This window comes from Kryptolebias marmoratus, linkage group LG12 (assembly GCF_001649575.2).
Source record: "Kryptolebias marmoratus isolate JLee-2015 linkage group LG12, ASM164957v2, whole genome shotgun sequence".
NCBI lineage: Eukaryota > Metazoa > Chordata > Actinopteri > Cyprinodontiformes > Rivulidae > Kryptolebias > Kryptolebias marmoratus.
This window is the reverse complement of record NC_051441.1, coordinates 24088801-24107995: the sequence shown is the minus strand read 5'-3', so window position 1 is coordinate 24107995 and position 19195 is coordinate 24088801. Positions and strand designations below refer to the sequence as shown.

At 37.3% G+C, this 19195-nt stretch overlaps 1 protein-coding gene across 2 annotated transcripts; it reads left to right on the top strand.

Annotated features, from left to right (window-relative positions):
- Positions 1 to 230: 230 nt before the first annotated feature.
- Positions 231 to 18925, top strand: bcl2l12 (BCL2 like 12). Of its 2 annotated transcripts, none has more exons than XM_037978619.1 (8): positions 231 to 315; positions 4042 to 4222; positions 6435 to 6615; positions 10365 to 10599; positions 12931 to 13035; positions 14242 to 14315; positions 14595 to 14858; positions 14959 to 18925. In XM_037978619.1, exons 1-8 carry the CDS (start codon positions 255 to 257, stop codon positions 14998 to 15000), a joined length of 1143 nt encoding a protein of 380 aa, XP_037834547.1. In that variant the 5' UTR covers positions 231 to 254; the 3' UTR covers positions 15001 to 18925. The 2 variants fall into 2 exon arrangements, with proteins under 2 accessions (XP_037834547.1, XP_017287689.2); XM_017432200.3 differs by having other exon boundaries at positions 14239 to 14315.
- Positions 18926 to 19195: the final 270 nt, after the last annotated feature.

The following is a 19195-nucleotide window of genomic DNA, read 5'->3' as shown; positions in this document are numbered from 1 at the left end:
ACATATCACCTTACATATACACCTAACATATCACCTTACATATCACCTAACATATACATAGCATGCTACATACACGCCTTATATAGACACATAAACATATTTTTGGCACAAATGGAACCCCATATAATGGAACCCCATAGCTTCAATTCTTCGTTTGACTAAAAAGGAACGGACCTACTTCTGACCGGGTCAGGCGCCGGCTGAGTGAAAAGGAACAGACCCAGACAAAGTGCAGCTGCGCAGACAGACTGTGAATGAAAAAAAAAAAAAACTTAGGCCGGCTGCCGAACTTAGAGCTACAACATTCAAGAACAGGTAAGTAGTGACTCCAACGGAGTCTGCCTTGATTTATCTACACATAAAATTTACTGTAACGTTTTGTGTAGTCAGTATCAACTTTCTCTGTGACGGGGGGGAAGTTTGCTCGAGATTTACGGAGATTTGGGTCCAGAGATTAGTTGAGCCCAGCTTTACTCTTCTTTGATAAAATGTTCTGATGTCAATGAGATCTTTAGGGTTTATTATTATTATTATTTGGTGGATTGTGGTTATATCATGCTTGTTAGGAGGATTGTTGTCCCGGTAGCGGCAGAGTGTAAGAGGAGTTTCGGTTCTTTCCGGTGAAACTCGCTCCACGGAGGGAGGAAGAGGACAGAAGCACCAACACCTACAGAACACCGAGACATGGAGATTATTACTGTAAATTCATTAACTGTAGGGATTTAGTCCGAACTTCAGTGTGTGTGTGTGTGTGTGTGTGTGTGTGTGTGTGTGTGTGTGTGTGTGTATACACCTGGTTTTTATTTTGTTACCTTTTGTAGTACAGTTTCTGTTATAAACTCCTAACTTGTGTGAGGACTAATAGTCCTTTTTGGAACTAGAACCTGGTTCTATGGGTCCTGGCAAGAATTATGGCTGACTAACAGATTCTTCATCAATCTGCCTCCAACTGTCTCTCAGATCAGCTTTGCAGGTTGGAGTTAACATAAAACACATACACACACCACATCTTCAATTTTATATATTTTAGAAATATTTCACAGAAGTTAACCCCCCCCCCCTCATTTATTTATTACATGTTAATTTGGAGTATTATTGTAGAAATATTAATTCAGATTAAATTAAAAATCCAATCCAAAAAGCTGTGGATCTGTCTGCTTTATTTTACTCAGTTAAATAAAAAATATTCCTGTTTCAGCTTAGGATGGGTGTGGGAGGTATTCCTGATTTAAACCATTAATGACTTGTTTTTATCATTTTTGTGTCAAAATTTCAAAGTGAGGTGATTGTGTGGGTGGTGTTGCCTCCTTGGTTGGTGACGTAGAAGGTACCACGGCCAGCTGTGACAGACCGCTGTAGGACACTGAGGACGTTACTGTTGCAGTGTTTATCATAGAAAATGGAAGCGGAAGAAGAAGCATATTTTTATTAACAAAAATACTAGTTTGAAAAACCGTTTTGTTTTTGGTCAGGGGTAGGCAATCCTGGTCCTGGAGGGCCACTATCCTGTATGGTTTACTTGTTTCCCTGTGCCAACACACCTGATTCAGTGGTTAAATTACCTCTTCATGTTCTGCAAAAAACTGTTAATCACCCATTGATTCAAATCAGGTGTGTTGGAGCAGAGGAACAAGTAGAACATGCAGGATGGTGGCCCTCTAGGACCAGGATTGCCTACCCCTGATCTGGAGAGTTGGTGTTGGGAGCTCCAACCCAACATTTCACCAGAGTAGCTTCACAATGATGTTGCACAGTCTTAAAGGAGACTCCATCCAGACAACAAGGCTGAGGTTCTGGACGGTAGTAAAAGTACAGTAGGTAACTCCACAGTCAGTCTCCAGACTTTGGGTTGTAATTTTCACCAAGAGCTAAACTAACCACATCCATCAAACATTGACCTTTAGGAAGCTGAAGAATGAAACACCTGTTGTAGTTTTGTGTCAGTTTACACAATTAATGGCAACACACTGAATTTTTTCACCCCCACACTATCTGCATTTGCTATTCACTTCCTTCTTTGCGTTCCTGTGTTTGGCACTTGATGAGTCACACTTCAGAGTGATCACAGAAAAGCACCTTTAATGACTTTCTTACAATTTCTGTTAGAATCAAAACACTTTTCATTTCCTCTTTAATGATTAGACCGGACTGTTTTCATAAGACAACCTCGATCTGCAGGAGGGAGAAAAAAGGCTACAATCGTGCGCACAAAAAGCAACAAAACATATTAAGTAACATGTGTTCTGTCTTTTTCCGCAGAAACTGTAACACAAATTGTTTCTGTATTGAAGAGATAAGTCTTGTGTCTCCGCTCCTCATCACTTATAGTAGTGGCTGTTTGGTTCATGCGCTTCATTACTGTCCGGTTCGACACAGAAAGAAGTCAGAGTGGAAACATCTGAACATTAGTTCCACTTGTATTTTTTATTTTTTTACTGTAGTGACCCCTCGACCCCCAGTCTGAGAACCACCGGGTTAGGGTCAGGGTTCGGCTACAGAAAAGAATGGAAGGCTATATAATGTTCCGATAAGGATAGAAATACAAACCTGTGTGTATTCTGACTGTGAGTGTGCATGTGCGTGTGTGTAATTGCTGAAATGGCCATAACTCTGTCAGTTTTACAGATGTTGATCTAAAATCTAGTGTGGTAGTAACTGAGACTGATCCCCAGCACATATTCTGAGAGCAAACATACTACACAAGATCTTTGTTTAAAACTTTGCCATTAACAATGTGGAGACAACTCTGTCTGTTAGCAAAATATCTGCTGGATCACTGGATTCATTTCAATGAATCTGATAGAAAATGATCATTAGAAGTAAATCTACAACTAAGTACTTGTGGAGCCGGCCCAGTTGAAGATGGCTGCCATATCTAACAGGTCTTTGGCAACACAGAAAATGGCTGTAAGACTGTCAGTTTTATAGCTATGAGCTAAAATTAGATGTGGTATTATCAGCTGAGAGATCACCTGCTATCACTTCATTCATTATCAGACAATTTCAGCTCGATCTTCCTTTCTTCACCTGTTTACTGGGAACAGCTTAGAAAAAACTGTAATCCTGTCAATTACAAGAAGACTTTTAATGAAATGAAGGTGAACTTATGTGCACATGTTAGCTAAGTAAGTATTTATCTAAAGTCTACACATTATTTTCACTTTGTTTGAAAACTATGAAGTTGGATAGCAACACATAATTTCTCTCCGGACTCTGAAACCAAAACTGTTTCCAGGACCTGTTAAACTTAACAAACATCATTCCAGAAGTCTAACTGGGTCTAAAATCTACTTTGATACTTCTGGAGAAATTGTTTGTTTCTAATAGAGCTCTGATGATTCTTTTTTTTTTTTTGGCTAATAGATTTACAGTGATAAGTTATTATGTAACAACACAATAATAAATCTGAAAAATGTGTAATAAAATTTAAAAACACTCTGCTGGCCCTGACAATCTAATGATATGTATTTTAACAAATAACACCCTTCAGATTTGTTAGTCATTATTAGGGTATTAGGGTTCTACACTAGTTCCCAGGAACAGCTAAGATACTGAACAGAACCCTCAAGCTCCCAAGTTTTTGGTAGAGGACCTGAGCTTGAATTAAAAAAGTACAATCACAGGGAAGGAAAAAAAGGATGGACTCAGCATTTTAGTTTTTAGATTTTTGTACCCTCTCTCTTTTTTTGTATCCTTTGAATTTCCACACATTTTTGCACTATTTAGTGATCTTTTTCACCTTGGCTTGTTGTAATGTCACCAGTTTGGTTTGAAGAAATACTATTTCAGCCTTTCATGTTCTTTCATATGTGTGCTGACAAACATTTTTGAATCTTTAATTAATGGATGTTTTTATGTTAGGAGTTGATCAGTGTTTCTAATCATAGCTTTACCTGATAAAGTAAATGACTTATGGAATACCGCTTCACTGTGATTGTATTGTGTGTGTATTATTTCAGTTTGTAATAATACAAGTACATTTTCTCTTAGCACATTTGAACTTGTGGAGTAACTGTTTTACTTGTTTTGTGTTTCTGTTAGTCATGTCAGAGTCCGAAGGACGCCTTTCGTCCGTCTCATCTGTTTCTTCCATCTCTCTGATGGAGATCAAGACTGAGACTCATCTTGTCCTACAGGCTTTCCTTGAACGAACTCTTTCCACCCCCTACAAAGATAGGCCAGGTACAGTAGGCGGGGCCTATGATGACCAAAACAAGTACAGGTAACCTTATTCACCTCTCTGTTCATCTTCTAGTTTGTTTGAGTTAGTTTGTTCTTATCAACAATCTATTTTTCTCTTCTAAACACAGATTGGTTGGTGGTAATATGTTGAGTAATATCTTGATTATTATGAAGGGTGAAGAGTGCCAAATTACAATAAATAAATAACTTAAGAAATAATTATTTCAACGTGTCATTAATTAAATAAAATTGGAACTGTCCATTAAATAAATAAACACATTAATCATCACAAAAAATAAATTTCATTATTTCATTAAATACATTATTAAATATTTAAATGGTTAACCTGTTGGTTTGAAAATATTTCAATCACATGGTAAATGAATAATTTTTTTTTTCATTATTTATTTAATTATTTCATGACTTCTGTGCTGTGACTCATCGTGAGTTAATTTAAACTGTCACTCTGGCTCGTTAACACTCCCTAACGTCTGATTGGTTAAACAGCACAGTTAGTCCAGAGGCATCAATGCCAGAAACTAGATTGACACAGAACCTGCCAATACACTCCTATTCAGTAGGTGGCAGTATTTACCCTAAATCAAGAACATTGCCAATAACTATTTCACCTCGGTTAAGGTTAGGAGAAAATCAATATTACTAACTACTCCACGTGGGCACAATGAGCAAGGTTTCTAAACCATGTCCAGAACTTTTGAGAGAAGCAGCAAATTTGATTGATGAAACATCAACGTTCGATAGTCCTCGTTGAAATGCCAAACCCCGCTGCAGTTTCGGGAGCCTGAAGTCCAAAGAGCACATAATCCTCCACAACCGCAGACAGAATATCAAAAGCCAATCGCCCTGATCTCTGTGTGTGTTGTTAGGTTGTGTTACAGGCTGTTTACTCTCTGCTCAACATCTTAGTCAAAAAGAGCGGAAATAATCCCAAGAACATCTACAGTATAATTTCTTTAATCCTTCTATTTACATAATTCAGGACAGTGTCTCCCGCCTCTAATTGTCCAGCCAGGTTCAAAATATCTCTCTTTAACTCACTGGAAACTCCACACAGTTCCTCCACATCAGCGTCACCATCTTTCTACTTCAGACAGGAGCAATGATTCTGACTCGATCGCCCTGAACCCCGCCCCCTGACTTTGATGGGTGTTTGACAGGTAAAACAAATTCATGATGTGGTGCAGCACAGGAACATGAAGTAATTAAATAAATAGTGAAATAATTTTATTTATATTTTAAAAGTAAACTAATATTTTTATTTGTGGCATATATAAATAATTATAGATTTGATTTATTATTTGTGTATTTATTTCCAGTTTTATTTAAATAATGACACACTTAAATAATTATTTTACGAGTTATTAATTTATTGTAATTTGGCCCTCTTCACACTCCACAGATTAGGTTACTATATTTTCATTTTAATGAAATTACTGGTTTTGACTGTTTGTGTTCATCATCCTGGAAGAGCAGGTGATACAAACAACTCTACAGGTTTTTATTTATTTTGTTTTTTCAGTGAAACAAAAACCCAATGCAGATGTGTAAATCACTTATTCTTTGTAGTAGAATTCAGATGTTGTAGATTCTCATTCATCCAGTACATAACAAATCCTAAAATTATAAAAACAAAACAACTGGACTTCTATTCTGTAGTAAAAGACATTTTGCTTCCCATCTGTGGAGCTTTCTCATTTTAAAAGTGGAGCATTTGGAGTTCTAATCTTTAAACGGCACGAGATACTCTTTTTATGCAGCTAACTTTTTTTCCCTCTCTTCCCTCCTGAAGGTCATTAGGGTCTTCGTTTGCCTGGCTCACAGAGAAATGCTTTGGTCACATTCATAAATGTGTGAATTAGTTTTGCCGTTATGCTCTAAAACACTTTTATTTACCAGAGCATTTAAGCCAAATAACTTCTCTGAAGAGATTTGAATCAGTTTGGGCAATTTTGTGTGCTAAATACAATGGGCATTTTAACAAGTTTGTTACATATTTAAGTGCACTCTGTCTCAGACTGTTTGCATGTTTGTATCGCAAAAAATTGGTTTTGACTTAAATGAAAAACAATACTGTGGTAAAATACACTTTTTGCTACATAAAAGCTAGTTAATGAAGCTAACAAGTCTCTTCACTTGTTTCTGAGGATAGACCTCAGAAACAAGTTCAGATTTAGTCTGATTCTGAACTAAACTCTGCTGAAAAGTGAACCCTGTACTGTCCTTTTTTCAAGTTCTAGCTCGAAGCCACAGTCCAATTCAAAAGATGGTTATAGCTCTCCGGCTGAAGATGACAGGAAGAATGCGTTCAAAGACTTTATAAAGCAGCTGCCTCATCGGAACCCCAACCTCCGTCCTAAAGATCCTAAAGGCTCTTTGACCCGGATCAGCAAGTCTAAACAGTCTCAAACAGAGGTAAGACACTGTTGCACTGTTGGACACAATGAAGGGAAAATAAAGTACTTTCATTAATCAGACAGAGAAATAAATTCCAGTTGAATTCTGTCTCCTGGCTGGAGTTTGAAATGTCTGTCAAATAGAAAATCATGTTAAAATTTCTGTAGATAACCTGAAGTTGGTACTTTAACCCCTTACCACTCTACCTCAAAAAGCTCAAGAAGCCTGGAAAAGACGTACCCAAATTAAATTAGATGCTATTCTTCAGCCTTTTGTGGTTCAAACTAAAGATTAGGCTCCATGTGAAGTTAACACTTTGAATTTTTTGCCTGAGCAGTCAAAATGATTGTAACTTTAACCAATTAGTAGTTATTGAAGTGAAAACACAGATTTCAAGCATTTTTTTCTCTCCTAGATTTTTCTCTTTTTTTATCAACTTACTGTACATGGAGGAAGGGTGATGAGACCGGAAAAACCAAATGAGGCTGTAGAATGAAGTTTTATTGTTTTATTTTTATTTATTGGAGTTCAAATTTTAGAAAATTACCACAAAAGAATCACTATAATTGAGATGTTTTTCTGAGGGAAAGTCCAGGTCCTACCTAAACTGTGCCAAATGGATATGTCACTTCAGAAAGCTATAACTCCTACATGCTTCAACATACAGGCGTCAGTGAGGGCTCAAATGAAAGGTGATGCTGAGACGAATCCTGTTCTGCAAATGAAGTCACTCTCAATATGATTATTATACAGTAGAGGATAAATAAACACAATAAAATACTTATTTTTTTTAAAGTACATCATAAAAAATGTCCCAAAACAAGTTCCATTTGTCAAAACGTGTATTTACTGAAAAAATATGAAAGTAAAAGTAATTACATTGAAACAAACTCACAAACTACTTTCACACATAAACTATTTACAAACCATTTTACTGTTTCTACTTCAAATTCAGTGTCCAGTTACATATTTTTAGGGTGCCCCCTTTAGTTGCACAAAGCTCCTGAGCTTCGCTGACGTCACAGCTGCCACCCGCTCCGAATGCTCATTTAGCTCTTCCCGTTCTGGCTCGGAGTCACTTGCAGGCTTCAAACGACAAAAATAATTTTAAAAAAAACAATTTGTTATTCATTAGTCTGTGGTGTCAGAACCCGCTTGGGGGCTGACTGACCGGAGCTATAGGCTTGCAAATGAGGGGAGGAGACTTTCATGACTTTAGGCATGGGAAATTAGAGGGGCTCTAGGGGGGGCAGAGAGCAACCCAGTTGGTCAGACGAAACGTCAATCAAAAGTGGCGCCAAAACACCGCTATTTTGAAATTTAAGTTCATAAAAACAATAAATGTAGCTAAAACTGTACAGATTTGAATAGAAAACACAGTAAAACGGCCCGCGGGCGGGCTGTTGTGTGGTAAGGGTTAAACCTCAATTTTTTATCCTACATATATTTTTTTTCCTCAAATTTTTAGTTGAAATAGAATTTTTGACTGCTGGGTCATAATAAAATATTGATAGCAAAAATGATTTTGTCCAAAAGCAGTAACAAGTTACTGAGTTTTTTCTCTTAGGCTACGTTCAGACCTGCAGTTTGAACATAACAGGAACGCTGAATTTCAATTTTTATTCATGTATTTATTTATTTTCTTAAATCTGATTTTGTTGCATTTTTGTTCACATTATAATTTTAATGTGGCCATCATCAGACTCCATGTCAGCATGTATGGATCAATTCAGGAGTTGTGCAGTGAGAGCCAACAAAATTATTATCTGCCATATTTGTTTAATCCAGTATTTACATTTGATCTTGCAGCTTCCCATTGACTCTAACGTAGAATTGCACCTCTGGAACGTTACCGATGTACTGAAAGTAGAAACAGTATCATGTATTTATCACATCACGATCTGACACCAACGTTGGTATCTTAAGTTGGTGTAGATCTTCAGTCATCCAGGACGTGGCAACTCCATCCAACCATTTACTTTAGCTGCTTTTTGCTTTCTTTGTTGCGAGGAGCTGGTTTCTGTCTTCAGCAGTCACTGTGCGAGAGGTGGAGGACACTCTGGTCAGGTCTCCAGTCCATTACAGAGACAAACGAGACAAACAACCATTCACGCTCTCACTCACCTAGGGACAGTTTAGTTACCAATCAATCTAACATGCATGTTTTTGGTCTGTGTGAGGAAACCAGAGTGCCTGAAGAACACCCACATATGCACAGAAAGAACATGTAATCTCCACTTAAAAAGAGGCAGAGAGGCAACCTTCTTGCTGTGAGGTGGCAGCTTTAACCACATGACTAATCCAAAAATTTAAATAAACAAAAAAACCCACAAATAAGGACTTCCTCTCTGTAGCTGAAAATTCACTTCCCATATGGGTAGCTTTGTCAATTCAAAATTGGAGTATGTGGGATTCCTTGCTTTAAACTGCATGGCATTGGCATTGATATCAATATTTAGATCAATCCACAAACCCCTACTTCAATGATGTAAAAATCAAGTGACATGCGACATGACCATTCAGACTGAGGTTGTTTTAACAAACATCAGACACACGATATTGCCCAAAGTATTCATTTACCTCCCTTTGGCTGTTTAGCGGGCCTTTAGTACTGTTAGTTAGTTAGTCTCTTGTACCGTTAGTTTAGCATTATCATGTTTATCCTAGCATTTTTGATGTTGGCTGTTTAGCGGGCCTTTGAGACTATTAATTAGACATGTACCTTTAGTTTAGCATTATCATGTTTCAGTTTATGTTGGCTTATTTAGCCTACCTGTACATTTAGTTTAGTTTATCTTAGCTAATATTTTAGATATTGTTAGATTGTTAGATTTCTAATCGTTGTTTAGTTCATGTTTAGATATGTTTAGTTTCATGATTTTATTTAGATTAGCTTATATTTCATTTAGATTATACATGATTGATGTTTATACTTCTGTATCTCTATATTTGATTATGATGTTTTTATGATGTTTGATATGATGTTTTTATCTGAATTTGGTTATGTACCTGATTGTTGCCCTTTGGGTCGCCTTATTGCGAAAAAGTGCTATATAAATAAATTTCACTTCACTTCACTTCACTTCACTTTACACGCATATATGAACTTAACATCCCATTCTTAAATCATAGGGTTTATTAGGATGTTGGCCCAGCCTTTGCAGCTATAACAGCTTCAACTCTTCTGGGAAGGCTTTCCCCATAAGTGTTTTTGGGAATTTTTGACCATACTTCACTGATGTTGGATGAGAAGGCCTAGCTCACAGTCTCCGTTCTAATTCATCCCAGGTCAGAACTCTGTGCAGGCCATTCACATTCTTCCACATCAAACTCGCTCAGCCATGTCTTTATGGACCTTGCTTTAAGCACTGGTCATGTTGGAACAAGAACGGGTCATCCCCAAACTGTTCCCACAAAGTTGGGAGCATGAAATTGTCTAAAATGTTTTGGTATGCTGAAGCAGTCAGAATTCCTTTCACTGGAACTAAGGAGCCAAGCACAGCTCCTAAAAAAACAACCCCACCATAATCCTCCCTCTACCAAACTTTACAGTTAGCACAGTGCAGTCAAACAATGGTTTGATGATCCAACATGTTTTTTTGTACAAGATCTATATTTTAAAAATATTGCTGCTGTGTTCAAATTATTATTTGAGAACAACAAACAAAACTCTTCTGTTGATGTTCAATCTGTTAGGTTGGCTCTGAAAACAGTCTAAAATGTTCATCTCTTAAACCTCAGGTTGAAAATGTTTGTTTTGTTTCCAGGTTGGCCTGTCTCCCTCCTCATCATCAGACGAAGAAGACAGTGAGAAGAAACGGAAGCAAAAGCAAATGAAGATAAAAAAAAGGATTAGTTTATTCTTTAAAAAGAAGGTGAAAGAGAAGAAAGAGAGGGACAAAGAGCAGAGACAAGAGGACGGAGCAGGGTGTCATCCTCAGAGTCCCAGTGACCTGCCGATTGATAAAGAACGAGATGTGACACAGGTCATCATCTCTCCCAGTAAGCTCTTTGGTTATAATACAAAAATCACACAAAACAATCTCAATACTCTGAATTGTCATTATTTCTCTGCTTTTCTGTAAAAAAAAACAAATCCCATCTGGGGTCTCATGTACAAAGACTTGAGTGAATTTCTACTGAAACATGGCGTACTCGCAAACAAATCCAGATGTATGAAACTCTTTGTATACATGAGTCCAAGCACATTTTTTCTGTACATCTTGATTAACACAGATTAGAGACACGGGACACCGCCCCTTAGCATGCCTCTGTTTGAGATGCAAATAGATGCTGTGAGGGACCGAGACAGCCAAGCATGACAACACAGTAGTGAATTTCCAACAAAAACAGGATTTTATTCCCCAAACAACAAAATTCAACAATTCAGGGCTCTTAAAAGAGGTCAAAGAAAGAGAACTAGTCTCAGCTGAAAAATCATGAAAACCCTCAAACTAAAACAAAAATAAACTGACCTGACACACCACAAACAAAGGACACTTAAATACCTGGCTGATCAGACCAGACTGATACACTTGGGGAAAGGGAAGGGAAACATCTCCTCACAAATTTAACAGATTTAACTAACACACAATTAGCTTAAGAACTAACTAAACTAAGCATGAAATTAACAAAATAAACAAATTACAAAAGCAACAAGAACTTATGCAAGAATTAGAATAAAATAACTATTTTCTTCCCTCTGTGGTGGAGCTCTGCATGGTCCATGACTCCCCCCCCCCCCGGGGGCCCCCACAGCACCGGTAAAAAAAGAAAAAAAGAACCACATTAAGCTTGACAGAAGCAGATATACAAAAGCCAACCAAATGCATGCTACAATTAGAACTAACATATTTTAATATTGTCAAACATAATGTAAACAAAAACCTATATAATTGTGCTGCAGTGGGTGTTATGTATGACTCTGCCCCATAATGTACAATCCCTTCAATTTAAAAAAAAAAAGCATCTTAACCAAGGTTAAAATCAGCCCCTCTTTGATAGCAGACATTTTCCCTTTACTGCATGGTTAAACAATAACAATCGTCACATTTGTGACGTCTGCACCGCATTACTTGTCGCAGACTATAATGCACAGACCTTTAAATCTCCGGTTACTTATGTCCACACCAAACACAAAAAAGGAGAATTCGCAAATCTTCACTTTGGCCGGAGTTCTCATTATCAGTCCTTTTTAGTGCTATTAAACTGAGGTTGCGTGTGGATGAAAGGTCAAATCGTATTAAAAACTTTTCGGTTTACCAGATATTACCTGTTTAATAGAAGTCTCAACAAATCTTGCAAAATTTGAAAAACACACAGCCCATTTCTACATCAATTTGGCATATATGTTTCTGATGGAGTCAGGTTGCACAATCCTTTTTTAAGCTAAGAGTAGTCTAACTGCAGCTTCTTAGTGGTTCACACAGCAGGGACCATGACTTACAAGTTTATTCAAGTTTCCAAGTATGTTTTTTAGCTTGTGCTGAAAAATAAGAGTTAATTTTAAAAAGTTCAGGAAGATTTTAACTTAAGATTAAAATCTTTAGCCTACATATTTATAGATTGGATGAAAATATCTCTGAATTAATAGGCCTCCTGTTTAAGGTTAAATTCAGCAGTTAAAATGCCAACATTGACTGACTTAAGATGACAGAAGAATATTTTCTTTTGTGTTATTTATTGATCCGACGTTTATTTTAAACCCTGCAACACTGGCCAGAACTGATGAATATAAATGTTGTTCCAGTCAGATTTTTCTGTCTGGGTTTTATTCGGAAGAGAATACACGAATGGGCTGCTCTTCTTACTGACAGCTAATCAAACTGTTACCATGGTGATCTAGCTATGCTCAAAATGAATCCTCTGACATGGAAAGCTCCTATTTTCGTCTCAAGCTGTCCAAGCAGGAAATCTCACATAACACACATTTTTACATCGTTAACCGTTTCCCAGCATTCCCTCTATCAGTTGCCAATGGACCAGTATGTGTAGAAACGTGTACGCCAGCTATAAGGTTTGTATGGCACTGCGCACATTTCCATGGTCGGTTCTGTATTAACACATCTGAAGTTTTTTGTGGAAAAGAGCTACACCGTTTTTTGTGCGTATGCACCCTTTGTACATGAGGCTCCTGGTATGGAGACCTTGTTCTTTATCAGCATGTTTCTAGTCCAACTAAAGAGGACAGTATATGAGAATATGATAGTGATGTATATAGAAAAGGGTAAAGTATATAATAGAAAGAACTCGTAAAGAACCCAGGTGAGGTTAAAAAGGTTCTGAATAAGTGGACCATTTACCATTTGATATTTGTGTTTTATGTTGAAACAGATCATCCTCCTCAGTTCTACAATGAGGTTGCAGTGAAACTGGAAAAGATTGCCAAGAATTCCACTAAGATAAAGACTCCTAGTCCTATCTTAAAACCACCAGCAGGTAATCACACACTACTACAGCTGAAGAAGTGGTTATTTTATGATTAAACTAAATGAGCAGCCAGTCAGCTTTGATTTTAATCTATAAATGATATTTGTCTATCAGGGTAGTTATTTAAATGTGCATGCATAAAGAAAGGTTTGTTTAAATATAGTTCTGTTGGGTTGTTTATATCTGGATTGGACATTGAGCACATGGGGATATAAAAACGTTCCACCACCTCTTTGTCCCTGTTAAAATATGTAAAAAAATCAAAACAAAAGAAATGAAACTATGATCAGGTATTTCAAAACTTTGTCACCCATCTCTTTCACTATATACAGTATATCCTGTAAAATTCAATGGGGGGGGATCTGTTGCAGCAAAATTATGTAGTAAAAAGGATTAAAAAAGCTGGCTGCATATGTGTGCACACCCTTACACTAATAATTTGTTTAAGCACTTTCTAATTTAATTCCAGCCTTCAGTCTTCTTAGGAAGTGGTCTACCAGGAGGACACACCTTTTACTTGTTAATATTGGACGACTCTTCTTTGCTCTTCTTTGCTGAAGAGAAGAGTCGTCACAATCTGACAATCTGTCAATCTGACAATCTGTCAATCTGACAATCTGTCAATCTGTCAGATTGTGAGGTCATCTCTTGTGCACAGCTCTATTCAGGCAACCACACCAAGTTTCTATCAGATTTAGGTCTAGACTCTGGCTAGGACATTTCAAAACCTCAATTTCCTTCAAGTCACATAATTCTATTGTTAATTTGGATGCATGTTGAAATGTTCAAAGTTGACCCCCTCAACACACACGCATATATTTGGAACAGTTCAACATTCAACCCACTTTGACTAAAACCCCAGTTCCAGCTGAGGACTATCTCTGACCACTTTGTGCCTCGTCTTTTCATCAGTGTTTGGAGCAACGTCCGGTTCTCGGTCACTATTGTTCCTTTATTCCGTTGCATCAGCCTGCAACACAGGCTTTTAAAAAAAAAAACATGCAACAAGTTTCAACTCGATATGACTTGTGTTTAGCAGAAAGCACTTCCTTTGTTTTACTTTAATTTACCTAGAAATAAATTATTGGGGTTGATTCAACTTTGAACATTTGTTACATGAGATGTCATGTCCTTCAGCATCATGAATATGTTATTTCTCTGGATTGAGGTCTGTTTATTTATTTCATTTTTGCTTGCTTGTGTATTTTTTAGCAGTATTTGATAAAGAAGCACTGGTACAACAACTTGTTCAGCTGGTCTGTTCAGAAGGAGATTCTATGAATGAAAAGGTAGGTTGAGCTGCATCATAAAACAACCAAGACTTATGTTCATGTGTGAAATGTTGATCATTCTTTGGTTTGAATGAAGTTCAGGAATTTTCTCATTGCAACAGCTAATTGCAGCTACTCTGTAATACTTGACAAAAAAACCTATTGATGAAGCATTAGTATGCCCAGGCTCCTGAACATGGCTGAGAAACCTCTCTTCAGCTAAACCAACAACTCTACCTGTGTTGGACAGTTTAACAGTGTAATTTCCTGACATGTGTACCTGACACCTTCTGACAGATCCAGGCAGATCCATTTCTTCGCTCCAGGTTGAATCGTCTTTCCTACGCATCATTTGCCAAGGTTCTAGACATTTTTGGTAGCACTGAGGTGACTCAGGCTCCACCCTTGCCACCATCAAGCAGTCCAACTCTACGGCGCATGGCTGTCAGTATGGAGGTATCACGGCGAATAGTCACAGCTACAGGAGCCCAACGCACAAAAGGCTATGCAGAGCGCTACATGGAGAGCTTCGCCCCATGGGTCAAAAGTCATGGAGGATGGGTGAGTTTTCTCATTATGCAGCATTATGAGGCCATGCAGAGCATTTTGATAAGAGCTTAATTTGCCTTTTTACTTAAATAAGTTCTTGTTTTATTTTCAGGAGAATGTGGTAGATATTGAGGAGCTTGTGGAGTTTGACTGACGTCTCAGATGTCTTCTGATTCCACACAAAAGCTGAACTGGATGATGTCAACAAACTGGGTCAAAATGGGTTGACCCAAGTCTTCAAACTGACCCACATCATTTCATCCAGACTGTGACAAACATACACTAAATGTCATATGTGGTGACAGAAGACAGTTTTGAGAAGAATACTTGAATTTGAAAAACTCAAGCCAAAACTAAACTAAACAGCCTGTCAGGAAGCACAAACAGAACTAAATGTGAGCTACTTACTGTTGAAACACAGATAGAGTAAGGACTACTGAGGTGCTCTTTGAACAAAAATACCAGAACAACACTATGAGCATGACCCTAAAATTCAAGAAACCCTAGCAGAAAAAAGCAAAACACTAAACTCAGTGAGCCTTTTACTATCATGTTATTTGAGTCCTGTTGAGCTAAGCAACAGGTTTCCATTTTATATGGTCAACAAAAAAGCGAGTTTGTTGACTCTACTGCCACTAAGCTTTTTTTATTCAAGCACCTGTCGATCAGTTTGAGTGTAATAGCTGGTTGTCATTCAATTTTTATATCGGTTAACACCTTTTTAAACAAGTGTAACTTTTGAATTCAGCCAACCATTCATTTTCTGCCGCTTATCTGGCTGGGTCACAAAGGCAACAGATTCAGGAGAGAAACCAGCCATCCCAGATCCAACTCACCACAAGGTGGTGATTAGCTGAGAGCTCTGACCCTCTCTTTATGCTGTGTCCAAGACATAGGTCCACAGGTCTATTGATAAGGTTACAAAATCAATTACTGGCCTTTGGCTTAAGGTGGCCTGGTACCAAGTACATTTATAGACCACCCTATGCTTGAACATTAAGTTTGTTATGGACAGTCCATACATAACACAGAAGTCCAATAGTAAATGATCACTGAAGTTAAAATTAGCAAGGCTGTTTTTCCACTGTCTTCCAAGTGACTGTCATTGCCCACGAGGACACTGGAGTCAATGCAGGAGAACAACGAAATACTTAGATGGCACGACTTCCAAGACACTATTCAGAGACTCCAAGAAGGATTGATAATCTGAACTGCTGTTTGGTGCATAAGCTCAAACACCAGTCAGAACTCTCCCCCTCACAACTTGGAGCCACAGAGAGGCCTTTTTGTTCACCATGGAGAACTCCAGCACTGAGGCACTGGGAACTTGTGAGTATCCTCACACCTTATCGACACCGCTAACCCTGGGCAACTTTAGAATAGGAGAGAATCCAGCCTTTCACCACAATTTGGGTTCCATAACCAAAATGTGCTATGGTAATATGCTGTAAACATTTAATGGCAGCTTAAGTTAATATTTTTGGTGTTCAGCAGAGCTGAAGGAAGGTTTTTAGACTTTTCTCTGATTATTTTGTTTTACGTTTTGTTTTATTTAATGTTGTTGTATTTAATGCTCTAAAAAGTTTTGCAAATTCTGAAATTCGGGATCTGACCATTGGATTCATAGCTAAATATGAAGATCTAAATCATGTTATTTAGGTTTATTACACAATCTCTCCTATTTTTTTTTTTTTTTTTGTTGGGGGGAGCTTCGGCTGTTACTACTGTATTTCGGTCACTGCTCTACTTAAAGCATTCTCTGCTGATGTTTTAATCCTTTAATCACATTTATGGCAGTGCATACAAAATAAAAAGTAGAACTTATTTTAGTTTTTCAAAACCAAACTTCAGTGTTTTGAACCATTGGTTTGTCTGACAGAATATAGATTTGGCACCTGTCAGCAGAATAATTAGACTCCATTACTCCGTTATAAAAGCGTCCTCTCATGATCTCCACTCGGTAAAATGGTTTACACTGAAAATGTGTTCATTAGACCTGTTTAGCTGAATGTATGAAAGTGGCAAAGTATTGAAACTCCTGCTTACAAAAACACATCTGTTATTGTTGACAAGGTATGTACAGATACTCATGGTTGTTTTATGTTTACATTTTTAAAAAAGGTTGTAGGTGAATAATGTGAAAAAAGGTTTTGTTTGGACTTTGCTCTCTGAAAGAGCACATTTTCACTGATGCTACAGTCATAACTGAGTTTACTGTTTTTATGTTTATGTTTTCAGCACAATTAAGATTTTCTTTTTCTTTCTTTATCAAACTTTGTTTCATAGCCCTCCACTACACATCTTGAACTCTACTTTGCATTTTATGGGGAAAATTGAAACACAGGTATTTTGTTATTTAAGTATTTTATTATTGTATTTTGATGTCAGCTTCTTTGTAACATATCAGACAAAAAGTAGGAACTCAACAATGTTGTATGCATTTATTTATTACAAAAGAAAACTGAAATGAGTAAGGACTTGTTCTGGAATACATCTGTAACAGATTTTTAATAATAAAAACTGTTGTGGAAAAAATTTATCTAGACTCAGATTGAGAATCTTAAGAGTAAAGGTTTATTTCTTTGTGCACAAGTGAGAGTAAACACACTCTTCAACAAATAATCACAATGCTTGAACTAACATAATGTTTGTCTATGTATTGGAAACTGGGACTCCCCCTTTCCGTCCGAGCAGCTGGCTGATTCAAAAGTTTACATTCCACTAGACTCAACACCTGAGACAGAATCGGTTTTAACCAGCTCTGTGGTGTCTAAGACCTTGACCAACAGCCCTGTGCGGGGAAAACGGTCTGTTCTTCTCTCTAAGTCTATGCAAGCACTTAAAAATAGATTAACACATTCTCAGAGGATACATGAGTGCATCAAATATCATTAAACATTATATTTCACCATAACAAAACATCAACTAAATTACCAATCCCTGAAGAAGAGCTTCACAACCAGTAGCTGCCCCATTGTCCAGTTCAGGAGCTATAACATACAGACCTCTTGATCCGGTAGTCAAAATGAAATGTATTTATTTGCAAGTAGTAATTATACACTTTTATTCACAAATATGGAAGGTTCTTTGCAATCAGTCATAACGTGATGTAATTTTGCATCCACAATCCTCTCTTCTGATCATTGAAGAGCTTCTGAGTGTGTGGCAAAGTAGAAAATGTTAAGCTAAACAACATATGTGATTAGAAGATATATATATATAATCTATTTGCATTGAGGTCATGTTCGCTGATTTATCGCTGTAAGAGTAATAAGAGAGAAGAAAAATTTGTTTTAAATGAGCTAGGGACGGACACAGGCAAAAGCTGGTACTGAAGAAGTGTGGTAGTTAGAGATGACTGGGATGAGACAGAAGGGTGGCGTGCTTGGCTTTTGAGAATAATAACACCCCTCTTAGTACTTCTTACACCTGCTGAGTAAGCCAGGACCACCAGTTCCAACCCAGAAGTGTCAACAGCCTGGGCCTTGTTTGAGTGTAAATGCAGTTTTCAATTAATTCCCCGCTCAAACGTTTTTGTCTCTTGCACTGATTTCTTCTTTTAACATTGTGAAGCTCTACTTAGAACCTTCTTAAGATCCAATAGTGCAAAATGCAAATTCTTGCAATTTTTTGACTGGTCTTAAGCTTTTGATCAGGAGTGTATTTGTCAGTAGAAGGATCAAGCGGTTGGTGACAAAGGTCAAGTTTTCTGACCCGCTAGGAATATAAGTACAGCACCGATGTCCTATGGCGTGACAGAGGCCTCCTTGTGAAAGGAGGTGGGCTCGTGTCGACAAATCTCAGTCAGTCGAGTTCCCAGACAAACTGGACAAATCCACTAAATTCTGGTTGATTTTTCTGAAATAATGGTGGACTCAAGAACTAAGTGAGAGAAATGTCTTTTGTGGCAACTGAAAATGTTATTTTTATTTAGTCATAATAGAATCTAATTGTAACCCCAATGCCAAAAAAGTCTAGAATGTAAGTCAAAACAAAATGCAATCATTTGCAAATCTCATATAGCCATATTTTAGTCAAACCTATCAAAGAAATTATACCATTTAAAAAAAAAAAAAAAAGAAAAAAAAAAAAGAAAACAATTTTAAACTGACTGATCATCATCTGCAACACATTAACGTTTGGAGTCAACCCAAAAGTGTATGTGTTCAAGATGGCTGCCACAAACAACTGAGCTTAGAGAACACTTAAATGTCTGATATTCTGTCAATTTTACAGAGATTTGCTGTGGTTGTAGCTGAGAGTCATTCATAACACATACTCTAAGTGCTGCTCATTGTGCACAATTTTTGTTTAAAGCTTTAGCATTAACTGTTGGAGTCAGTGCTATT